General features: G+C 45.2%; 1 protein-coding gene across 9 annotated transcripts in view; it reads left to right on the forward strand.

Moving 5' to 3' along the window:
• The window catches only part of PAQR5 (progestin and adipoQ receptor family member 5), an 86,752-nt gene extending 77,341 nt beyond the window's left edge, over positions 1 to 9,411 (forward strand). For all 9 annotated transcript variants that reach the window (XM_082446957.1, XM_082446951.1, XM_082446953.1 and 6 more), the window contains 3 exons: positions 241 to 337; positions 2,876 to 3,017; positions 6,142 to 9,411. In XM_082446957.1, the coding sequence (XP_082303083.1) occupies positions 241 to 337; positions 2,876 to 3,017; positions 6,142 to 6,383 (481 nt within the window). In that variant the 3' untranslated portion in view covers positions 6,384 to 9,411. The remainder of the gene's footprint in view (positions 1 to 240; positions 338 to 2,875; positions 3,018 to 6,141) is intronic.
• Positions 9,412 to 12,700: the final 3,289 nt, after the last annotated feature.

Raw genomic sequence — 12,700 nt, forward strand, 5'->3', positions numbered from 1 at the left:
GGTTGCCCCCTCCCCGCCCACCCTGAGCTCTTTTCACATCTGAGACTGAGCCGTTCCCATCAGGGTGGGAGAAGTGGAGAGCGCTGGTGGAGAAGCTGCTGGCCATAGGGGGCGCTTGTGCAAAAATGCTTGTCCTTCGTGGGCGACTCACCCTTGGTTATTTTTAATGTGCATGTGTGTGTTATTTACTGAAACTCTTTTTTCATTCTCATTTCTCCCCCCTTTCCTTCCCTGATTTAGGTTTCTTGAGGTCCAGAAGCCCAGGCTCTGTAAGATGCTTCGTGTCCTGGCCTTCGCTTATCCCTACACCTGGGACTCCCTTCCCATCTTCTCCAGGGTAAGGGCCCAGCTCCAACCCCTCTCTGCCTGTTGGTAACATCAGGGAATCAATTGTGTCCTGAGCTCTGGGGGTCAGAGCGCCGTCCTGGTCACAGTGGGACACACAGGAGTAGAGCCCCAGGTGCTCCCTTAATGGCACTTGCAGACTAGTTAAGAGACGGCATGAACCCAGAGGTCCTGATGAACATAGGAGATGCACCAGTGGCCAGTGCTGACTGGGGGCTCAGGAGCAATCGCAGAGGGCTGGGCAGGGGAGGCAGCCTGGGGTTTAGTAGAGTGACCAGGAGAGCGGGCTCTGGAGGCAAATCTCTAATATTTACTCACTGCAAGACGTTGGACGAGTTATCTTCCACCTCTGTGTCTTGATTTCCCTCATCTGTAAAATGGCCTGGTAATAACACTTCCTTTTGTCAGGCTGTGGGGAGGATTATATGAGACAATGTGTAAAGTGCTAGCTGGTGGTGAGAGTCCAGTAAATGCAGGATTATATATTATCATCAATTAACATAGTAGTAGTAGTGAAGGAAAATGTACTAATGAAGGTCTTAAAGGGTAGATGGGAATTAGGTGGAGAACACAAAGGAAGAGGGTGTAGGAGGAAAGACAAGAAGGGGGAAAGTTCATGCACGTTCAAATCCCAGTCCCATTGCTCACTGGCTGTGTGACCCTAGGCAATGAACATAAGCTCTCTGAGCCTCAGTTTCCTCATCTTTTTTTTTTTTAATTTTTAAATTTTTTATACATTTATTTTATTTGTTTATTTTTGGCTGCGTTGGGTCTTCGTTGCTGCGCACGGGCTTTTCTCTAGTTGCAGTGAGCCAGGGCTGCTCTTTGTTGCGATGCGTGGGCTTCTTATCGCAGTGGCTTCTCTTGTTGCGGAGCATGGGCTCTAGTCGCCCAGGCTTCAGTAGTTGTGGCACGCGGGCTCAGTAGTTGTGGCACACGGGCTTAGTTGCTCCGCGGCATGTGGGATCTTCCCGGACCAGGGCTCAAACCTGTGCCCCCTGTATCGGCAGACAGATTCTTAACCACTGCGCCACCAGGGAAGTCCTCCTCATCTTTAAACGAGGCTGACATCCTGTCCTTCACAGGGGGGTAGAGGAGAATAATCAAATAAACAGAACTGATGGACTCAGCAATGCCAAGCCCAGGCCCAGTGGGTGGAGTTCCCCTCCCAGAGGCAGCGTAAGGGTCTGCTGCATGAGGCCAGGATGGCAGCGCCCAGGGATACAGGAGAGGGGTCGAGCTGGCTTCATTAGCTGAGGCACTGAGCGTGTGCTCCTGTTCAGTTCGTGTGGGCCTGGGGGAGACCCAGAGATGGGGATGCAGCCCATTCCCTTGAATCCTTCTTCGAGGACACAGACCACACACAGGAGACCAGAGCAAAGAACAAGCCGGTCCCACAGGGCCACCAAGGCATACAGCACAGGTTCTTGCTATTATGAGCGCTGGGTGCTCCTGGCACTTGGCTGCGTCAGCCAGTGGGCAGCGGGGGGAGGGGAGGGCTTACCCTAAGCGGTGATGTGGCTGAGCACACAGGCTCTGGAAGCAGCCTGACTTCACTGCCAGTGAGTGGTTTGCAAGTCCCCCTCCAGCCCAGTTTCCTCATCTGCGAAATGGGGGGAATAGTGTCTGCCTTGGGGTCATTGCTGAGGCTCCGATGAAGTGATGCACGTAAAAGGCCTGGCCTAGTACCCTCCGTAGAGGTGGCTGCCGCCGCTATTTATAACAATCGTACAAAAACCGTGCTGAACTCCACACCAGGGTAATGTCCATAATTAATAGTTTTTGATGACTCAGAAGGCCGTCCAGGGATTTTTAGGCCTTAAAGCCTTAATTAGGAGCATCAGTTCAGGGGATGTGCTGGTTAGAAGTGAGTTCAAGTGTGAATAGGCCATTTTTTACTATACTTACGTTTTAGCCCCAGGAAAAAAGTAGCGATATATCTAACTGGATTTTTCTTTTCCTTTCATTTTGTCTTCACTTCTGTTGTTTTTCTTTTCTTCCTTCCTTTCTTTCTTTCCTTTTTCTCTCTTTTTTTTTTTTTGGAATTAAATAATCCAAAGGCTCTCATGAGCATGCGGGGGATTAAAATACAGTTGCCTTGGGTCTCAGTTGATCACACTCAGAACAGGAAGCCTGCTCACACGGTCCCTGCGAGTTCCCTTTCCAAGCCACACAACTGGAGAGGGAACGGCCTTGGCCCAGACTCCACACATAGGCGCGGAGATGTCTGCAGGCCTCCTCTCAAGACCTGACATACGTTCCTTCCTTCTTTCCTTCCTCTCTCTCTCTCTTTCTTTCTTTCCTTCTCTTTTTAAAAATTTTTACTTTATAATGAATATAGTTGACTAACAATGTTGTGTTAGTTTCAGGTGTACAACAAAGTGATTCAGTGATACATATACATGTATCTATTCTTTTTCAAATTCTTTTCCCGTTTAGGTTATTATAGAATATTGAGTTCCCTATGCTATATAGTATGTCCTTGTTGGTTATCTATTTTAAGACCTGACGTTTCTTTAAATACCTGCAGCTATTCCTCTTCCCCGGGGAGAGTGCACAGAACGAAGCCACCTTGTACCACCAGAAGCACATGGCCATGACCCTCCTGGCCTCTTTCCTCTACTCCGCGCATCTGCCGGAGCGCCTGGCTCCTGGACGCTTCGACTACATCGGTGAGTGCCTGGTGGCCCCGATGCCCCTTGCCCTCCTGTCCAAGGAGGGTGCCCATCCCTGACACCAGTGCACATAGTTACAAAGAGAGGCCGGGGCAGGGAGAGAAGCAATTCTTCAGGAAGTTCTCCAGGCTCAGACCAAGGTTAGTGAAATTGTAAGGTGACAGAGGCCAGGATGTACATAGCCAGTGGACGACCAGGGAGGATGGCGGAGGATGGAGAGGAGGTGGATCTAGGATTCTAAAGCATTTCCAGCACGTATGGGGACAGGAGAGTCCCAATATTACCTAGAATGTGAAATCCCATTATTAAATGAACATGTAAGGCAGCCGTAAAGAGGAAGAGGAAAGACAGAGTACAGCTGGCTCTGAGGGTACCAGCTGGCAGGGGGCTGTGCTGAGGAGAGGAAAGTGTCTTTGTCTCGTTCCGGTGGGTACGATGGGGCCAGGAATCGTGGCAGAGCAGTGATTCTCAGGTATGGCCCCTGGACCAACGTTCTCAGCACCACCTGGGAACGTGCAGATTCTCAGCTCCCAGCCCCCAGACATCCCGTGTCTCAGAAGCTGTGTGATTCTCCAGGTGAGCCTGAGCTCACTCAGGTTAGAGAAGCCATGTGGTGGAGAGGAGGTGTCGGAACCACAGGGGTTTACACCTGCCGGCAGGGTTCCTTCCTCTCTGTCTAGGGAAGTGGGTGGCACTGCGGAACGTGTCTCCTCCACCCTGGCTCTGGGACTGGCTGGAGGAGGGACCCTTGGGCCACTTCTGGTGAGGCTGATGAGTCCTGGGATGGGAGCTCCTTAGATAAGCTATCGATACCGTGGGGATTCAGATCCTCATCCCCAGGTGGCGGGCAGGAACCTTGGTTCTCCCCAAGCCCATTTTGTCCATGGGTTTCCATCTTCTGCCCAAGACACATGGCCAGATTTTGCTTTGTTTGCTCTGATTAGAGTTTCATCTCCTTTACTTCTTCTCTCCTGCCAGAAGGAATTACAATGAGCAAAATGCTTAGAGGGCAGATTTCAAAAAAGGAGGGAGGTGAGAGGGCCAGGGGATTGGAACCTGCCTACAGAACCTGCCCAGCACATCCACGGCTCCAGCTCCAGCCAGATGAAATAGAGGTGGTAGTGTACGAAGTCTGCAGGGGGCAGGAAAAACAACCCTGAGCCTTGTTTTGCCAGCTCTGGCTTCTTAATAACATTTTATTTACTTGCCTCTATCCTGTCCTCCTGGGCCTAGAGCAGAAAGACACTCCTATGGGGGGGAGATTGACCAGATGGGCAGTTAGTAACAGATCTTTAACAAAGGGTTTGGAAAGTTCTCCGTCCTTAAATAACAGAGTCAGTCAGATGCTGGGCTCCGTCTCCAACGCCCACAGGAAGTTCCTCCCTATTCCTGCCAGGCGGGATTGTTGAAATCGCTCTTCCTGCTGCAGGCACACTTCACATCTGTTCAGTGCTCGTGGCTCTTCTGTCTTTTTATCTCCTGCCCTAACAGAGACAGGTTTGTGCCTCAGTTGGTGAGCACAGCTGGTCACCTCCTTCTGCTTGGCCCTGTGTCCTTGGAGAACACGGCTCTCGCGTTATAAGGAACCACTTCGTTGCATCACACACAGATTTGGAAATTGGACACAGCCCAGTAGGATGGCTTGAGTGAGGCAGGGGTGGCCCCTCCAGGCACACTTCCTCCCTGGGGGATGCAGGCTGGGGTGATGACAGCTCCCTGCCCTAAGGAACTCGTTGGCCACCTACTCAACTCTCCTACATCCTCATTCCTGACTCTGCCCTTGCTCAGTTGGGCAGATGGCCAGGCTGGTCCCTTCTGTGGACACATTTATTGAATACTTACTCTGGGTTAAGTCCTGGGGGTACAACACTGAATTCTTTTTTTTTTTCTTCAACTGAAGGAGAATCTTTAACTCTTGCATCGTATTAGCTAGGGCTGCCATAACAAAGAACCACAGACTGGGTGGCTGAAACAACAGCAATTTATTTTCCCATAATTCTGGAGGTTAGAAGTCTGAGATCAAGGGGACGGCAGGGTTGGTTTCTTCCAAGTCCTCTCTCCTTGGCTTGCCCATGGCCATCTCCATTTCTCTTCACATGGTCTTTCCTCTGTGTACGTGCATGTCTGCGTCCTAATCTCCCCTTCTTATAAGGAAACCAATCAGAGTAGGTCCCACGCTAGTGACCTCATTTTAACTTGTCTCTTAAAGACCTTATGTCCAAATATGAGCACATTCTAAGGTACTGGGGGTTGGGACTTTCAACATATGAATTTGGGAGGGGGAGATACAACTCAGCCCATGAAACATGGTTTCTGCAGTCTGTCCCCTAAAGCAATCCCCAGCCCTGGGCAACGGACTCCTTTTCTCACCAATCACCAAATCAGCACATCCATGCTCACTCCAACCACCCTCCACTGGACTTCCACCCTCTGGGGATGCATACATGGTGACTGGGGTCCTGTAAGTTATCGGAGAGGAAGAGCCCCTGGTTGTGTCTGGGATTAACCAGCAGTGGGGAGAGGAGCACCTCATAAGAGGCCAACAGAAAATTTGGCTGGCTTCTCCTTTGGTGTTGAAGTCAGAATCTGAGCTGATCAGTGACAGCTCTCAGGAGGTAACCTTTGGCAGAACTTTTTCATGTGAAAAACAGGACTGGTGGATAAGTTGTTTTAAAAATGGATTTGGTTTGCTCTGATGGCCCTTTTATTTTTCTCATATTACATTTTAAAAATAAATTTTTAAAGTATATATTACATATCACATAATACCCTAATTTCAAGTATATGATTCAATGATTTTTTAGTAAATTTACCACATTGTACAACCATCACCATATATGAGTTTTAGAACATTTTCATCACCCCAGGAAGATCCTCTGTGCCCATGTACTGTTAATGCCAACTCCCAACCCTGCCTGAAGCAACCACTAATCTATTTTCTGTCTCTGTGGATTTCTCTTTTCTGGACATTTGATATAAATGGAATCATACAGTATATGGTCTCTTGTATCTGGCTTCTTTCACACCACATAGTGTTTTTAGCATACATGCCATAGCATGTATCAATAATCCATTCCTTTTTTATTGCTGATCTTGGTGGTCTTTTGTGTGTTTGCTATAGGTCATAGTCACCAGCTGTTTCATGTGTGTGTGATCCTGGCCACACACATGCAGATGGAAGCCATCCTTCTGGACAAGACTCTAAGGAAGGAATGGCTCCTGGCCCACTCCAGGCCCCTGTTGTTCTCTCAGATAGCCGGAGCCATACTTCTGTGTCTCATCTTCAGCCTCAGCAACATAGTTTATTTCTCAGCTGCTCTGTATCGGATTCCTGAGCCAGAATTACATAAAAAAGAAACATAATTCAGACCATAAGCTTTTTGTGCCAAATGTCAACATTAAGCTACAACTTCCTAACCACCATAAGCCAGTGTCATGGTACCAGTTTACAGTGGCCTAAAATATTTATAATGGTTGGTGTCTTAGCATTTTTGAATGGGTTCATGTCAATAAGGTATTGACATAGGGACATTTCTCTAGACGTGCATTGGTTCCGTATGTGTGATTTTAAAAGGGGAACATGGGTTCAAGTGAGTCCTCATTCAGGCAAATCATTAATATTTCATTTAGTTTTTAATTTATTTAAACTGAGTTCTCCAATCCTATTTAAACAATTGGATTAAGCATACCTCCCTTGTAGCTTTACTATGAAATAGTTGGATTAAGCTTTACTACCCTTGTAGTATTACTCTTGCAGAATGCAACGTGCTTCATCTGATGAGTTTCATGTAACAAAGCCTCTCCCAAGAGCTCCCACAGTGGGAAGAGAATGAGCTGGAAAGGTCAGTAGGGGAACCTGAGAAAGAGTAAGTTGGGTCTGTGGGAGCCCTGGGGGCTGGGAAGGCATTCCAGAATGAAGAAACCTGGTTTGGGGAGTGGTCTTCTTCCTTTCCCCACCTAGTGAAGGGGATGAATAGCAAGAGAGTCCTCTTTTCCTACAAGTACATTCTTTTTCACAATGCAAGGTTCCCATGTCATTATAGATTTGGATTTTCTTAAAAGTCCACAGCCTGTGGCTAAGTGTTACATGTTCTGTTTTGCTCTGTTTTCTTGTCACCAGTTTGATGCCGCCAAGTATTATGCAGCACAGGTAAAATGTGTTACCCAGTGGGCATTGGCTGAGTCAATCCCAATTGGTTGTGCTTGTCTGTCACCTTTTAAGCCAGTGACATCACGATATTTGGGGAGGTTATACATTTGATGTTGCTTCAGCATTTCATATATGCTGCTGAGTTTAGTGTTCATGTGCAGAGGATGCTAAAGACCTCGCCAAAGGGATGGAAACACTTGGTGAGCCTGTGACAAATGTAGATTCCCCAGGCAAATCAGGAGATGCTGCTTTACTGGTTTAAAATGTTGGTTTCCTGGAGAAGATCTACACTGGAGAAAGTCCCCCAGGTGATTCTGAGTCAGGAGGGCCATGGGCCAAACTTGCAGAAATGCTGATGTCACAAATTCCAGAAGGTACTTGGCCTATCAGCGTTGTTTTGATTGGTCTAACTTTTAGCAACTCACCACCTAAGAATGTGTCCCCTGCTTTCTACTCTGTGGAGTATTACAAAACACTGAGTATTTTCTCATCTGTTGCATTCCTAATTAAAGTTCACTGTTTCATGATGTTTTCAGAGAGTACAGAAACGCTGACACAAAACAGTTTTTAACAAAAGCCCATCACTCCCTGATGTGCACTTGCTAATGACTTAAGGGGCCATCCATCACAATGCAGGATCCTCTTTTGCTGACTCAGGAGCACCTCCATATCTTAGTATACTGCCTCTACGGTTAACTGGCCCAGACACTCGAATGGCCTTATAAATAGCTCATCGTCCAATCCTCTAAGGACAAGTAACAATTTATATTGGATGCGAGTGGTCAAGAAATATGATTTCATTAGTTTTATTATCTGTTTACTTCCTCTGGGGAAGGTAGACTGATAAAATTATATGGGCTGGTAAATTTTTGGTACATTAATTGCCAGCTGCATGACAAAATTTGTTTTTTTGGCAAGAGGCTGACATTGTTAGTGGAATCTTACTCCAGCAGGGTCTGTGGGCTTCCATTTCATGTTATTGTAACTTCAGTCTTATGGTGGACAAAGGTACAAAGTTTAAATACTCCATTCTAGTAATGCCAAAGGCATGAAGGCTTTTAAATTCTCTTGTTTATAGAGAGTAAAATAAGGTTCTTCATTTAGCTCAGAAGTAGTTGAAAGATAACGGGTGACTAATTTGAAGGACTTTTAGATTATTTAATTTAATCTTTGGTTACGTTGCTTTTTCAGCATGCTTAATGATGAAAATGAAATGTTAAATCAACAAAATAAGACCAGATGTTTCATAATGTTTTTATAAGTTTGGTAAACTTAGTCCCATTGTAACTTTTGGACAGTGTTACAAATTAAAATTTTATAACAGTTTGCAGTACACTGATTTGGACCCTTCTAATGTTGAGTGAGAATGGGTTCAAATATATTAATTATCATTAAGTATTATGAAGTCTAACGTGAGTATAGTTTTGCCTAAGCCATTCCGGAAATTAAAAAGTTTGGCAGTGGGTCATTTGAAACCTCACTGGGAAGATGTCTTTTAATGTAGCAGTTCTCGCATTGTTTTCATGTCTCAATACACTTTAGAGATGTACCATATTCCCACTGCTGTCTCCAAAGGCAGGGGGGAGCGACGGGGGAGAGAATTCCTAAAGAGATGTATTTCTTCCCCCTCCTCCTGCTTGACAAACACTACTCTAAAATTTGCCAGTCATTTTTGTTGTGATAAAACTCAGATATGTTTGAATGAGGCCATTTAGTCAATTGCCCCAGAGTTTCATTTTCCTTTGCTCAGTTCTTAGAAAGGAACTCTCCCTCTTCTTTCTAAAGACATGAATTTGTCATTGTTGATTAGAGTTCAAAGTGGGATGTTCAGAAGCCTTTTGAGTACAAAGTGATTTAAATATTTGGTCTGCTGCAATCTTTCTCAAAGTTTTTTTTGTGGAAGGAACTCAGCTCCCAGGAGATGTTCTGAGGAAGGCAGGGTGGAGAGGAATGCTGTTTTCGGATGCATTGGAGAAACCTTTCCTTTGGATCTGCTGTGTCCCAAATTTGTTTTGGTCATGGTACCCTTTTTATATGAAACACCTATTAACACTGTTTAACAACACTTTATAACATATTGTTGAATTCCAGCCTCTGATTTTCCAGTTGACAATACATTATGGATGAAAAGGCAGAGACCTATGTCCAAACTCAGAGATGTTCTTCCAGCTTATACTAATGTCTGGTTTTCTTAAACTGTGTGGAAGAAAAAATAAAATAAAATGTATTTATTATAGGAAAGTCCTCCCGTTTCTCACTTGACTTGGTTATATTTCACCTACCCCACTGCAAACATGTTCATTCATCATGAGAAATAGATTCCTGTACGTGTGTTTTGTTAAGTCATTCAATGAACATTTATTTAGTACTTGGTATATATAGAACAAACACTGTCCTAGGAGTTGGGGATACAGAAGAGAACAAAACCCAAACCATCCTTCCCTCGTGGAGCTGATGTTCTATGTCAGTCAGTAGGACAAGAGATATAGATAAATTCAGATAATGGTAAGTGCTTAGAAAATAAGCCTGGGACTTCCCTAGTGGCGTAGTGGTTAAGAATCCGCCTGCCAATGCAGGGGACAGGGGTTCAAGTCCTGGTCCGGGAAGATCCCACATGCCGTGGAGCAACTAAGCCCATGCGCCACAACTACCGAGCCTGCGCTGTAGAGCCCGCAAGCCACAGCTACTGAAGCCCGCACACCTAGAGCCTGTGCTCCGCAACAAGAGAAGCCCGCGCACCGCAACGAAGAGTAGCCCCCCCCCGCTCGCTGCATCTAGAGAAAGCCGAGTGCAGCAACAAAGAACCAACACAGCCAAAAATAAATAAATAAATAAATTTATAAAAAAAGAAAAGAAAAGATGCCTGGTGAGGGAATAGGGAGGGGTGGGGTAGGGCAGCTGAGATAGGATGGGCACTCTGATAAACTGGTATTTGAGAGACTTGATGGTTGAAAAGGAACCAACTTTGCCAGCATGTGGGGGAGAGTATTTCAGGTCCAGGTAGCTGTAAGTGCAAAGGCCCTAAGGCCAGTAAGCGTTTGTCTTATTGGAAGGATAGAAATCAGGCCACTCATTCCTGAAATGTATAGCTCCAGAAGACATCGGCATGACTCAGAGAACTATGAAATTTCTCCTGAATGTTCCTCCTGGGAGATTGCCCAAGGGGTCTTCCTATGGCCACTTGGTATTTGTATGAATTCTTCAACTCTGTAATAAACGTACTTCGGCAAATGGTTGTCACACACATTCTCTCCGTGTTGAGAAACGGGTTTCTAAAACTGGCTCACATTTTGTCTCCTCCAGAGCATGGAACCACGAGCCTCAAAGAAAATTTAATCTAGCCTTTAAAAAATGTGTTTGATGATGTAAAATGCACATGCTCAGGGCCCAGATGCACAGATGTAGAAGACTCACCCAGGGTGCTGGGGGTGGGCGTAGTCCTGGAGTTTTGAATTTTTATCAGAAGCCCCAGGTGATTTTTAATACCATAAGGGAGTTTAAGAAGCACTGATATAGTCCAACCATTCTCTCTCTCTCTTTTTTTTTTTTTTGGACATAATTTCATATTTAGAAAAGTGTTGCTAAATAGTACAAAGAATTCCCAGGTACTTTTCACCCTTCCCCCTTTCGATATTTATATTACTCTCTAACAGTGAGAAACTTGGTTCCCATTATCCACAATGTATTTACTTATTTGCTCAATCCTGGAATGTACAGAATGTCCTTTCAGAACTACTAATCCATGTTTTCAAAAAGGCCAACTAATTAGAATTCAGTATACGTTTCAAGTTTTTTTTTTGTCTTGAGCCTGAGGGCATATACTTAGTCCAAATAGTCTAAATACCTTGGGTAAGTGATAGCTCCCCTTCTGTGTATGTTATTCGTTTGAAGTTCTGTTCAGATCTTTTGAGGTTTTTTGTATCAATTGTACACCCTCCCCCAAGCTTGTTGATTTTACTAATTTGTGGTTGTTGCTGGAGCATGTAAAGCATTAACATCCAATCATTGGTTTTACAGATGGCCTGGGGAGAGAGAGTCACATGGCCTGGGGATGTGAGATTATGTTGCCAAAGCCACTGAAGCCTTGGGTGTGCTGAGTGTGTTGGAGGCTCACAGGCGTCCTGTCTCCAGCTTACCACCTTTCCTCAAACACTCTGGGCTTTGGTAATTCCTGGTGCTTGCTGGTTACTAGGTTCCCACAGCTGGTCTCGTTTAGCTGGGAGATCGGATTAATTCTGGTTTCAAATCTCTTCTAGTATCAGCCCCTCTTCAGTGATTTGCATAAGACCCTCCCAGTCCAGTTTGGCAGTTTCTTATAAAGTTAAACTTAACGATTACCACAAGACCAGCAATCCCACCCAAGAGAAATGAAAATATCTATGTCTACATAGATAACTTTACGCAAATAATTATACCAGTTTCATTCATAATTGCCAAAAAGTGGAAACAGCTTAAATGTTCATCAACTAGTGAATGGGTAGATTGTCATACAATGGAATACTAATCAGCAATGAAAAGGGAAAAAATTATTGACAGAGGCAACACATGGATAGAATCTCAAAAGCATTATGCTGAGTTAAAAAAGAGACCTTCTGGAAAAGACAGAAATCTAAGGAAAGAAATCAGAAAAGTGGTTGCCAAGGGCTGGGGATAGCGGAAGGTGATTGCGAAGGGTCTGCACAAGGAATTTTCAGTGTGATGGGAATATTATACATTTGGTTATGGCAGTGGTTACAGGATGGTGTATGTTTGTCAAATATATACACGGGACAAATAAAAAGGGTGAATTTTATTGTATGTAAATTATACTGCAATAAACCTGATCTTTAAAAAAGCCTCCCAGTTCTACTCTCTACCCCTCTTCTACCCTCACCCTGGTCTGGATCTCTCATTCTAGGGGAAAATGCAAATCTTTTACCAGCTGTGGGGAGTGCTTGACCATTTTGAACAGAGAAAATGATATAATGAATTGGCATTAAAAATTAAGTCAGTGAGCTTTAATAAGGATATAGATGAGTGAGAAAGAAGTAACTGGCCAAAAGAAAAGCTGGGGGTGGTGTATTGTAACTGGGCCCTCCATTGGGGTGTTCTGTGAAGGGATGGGTTCATTCATTCCTTCAAACATGTATGGAACATCTTCATTGCTGGGCACGGGGGATGCAACAGCGCCATCTATTGAGGATGTGGGGATAAGCTGGTAGAGGAGACTAATAAGCAGCGATTGAAAATTGGGATGCGAGCTCCGAAGCAAATCAACAGGTGCAGTGACTGTGGGAGTGCAGGGCACTGTGGATAGAGAACAGAGGTCCAGCATCCAGAGCAGGGTCGTTGGCAGAAGATCTGCTGAGAACTGAAGGTAAGGAGGCATTGTCAGAGGAAGGGAGGGAGGAGAGCTTAACAGCAGAGGGAATGGTGTGTGAGCACTGAAGGTTATCATGGCTGGAGGGATGCAAGGGGAAATGATAGGTGATGAGCTTGGAGAGGAAGAGCCCCAGGGCCTGTTGAGGGTCTCCAGCAATGGGAACTACTG

Source organism: Balaenoptera physalus (genome assembly GCF_965194825.1).
Source record: "Balaenoptera physalus genome assembly, chromosome: 2".
Lineage (NCBI taxonomy): Eukaryota > Metazoa > Chordata > Mammalia > Artiodactyla > Balaenopteridae > Balaenoptera > Balaenoptera physalus.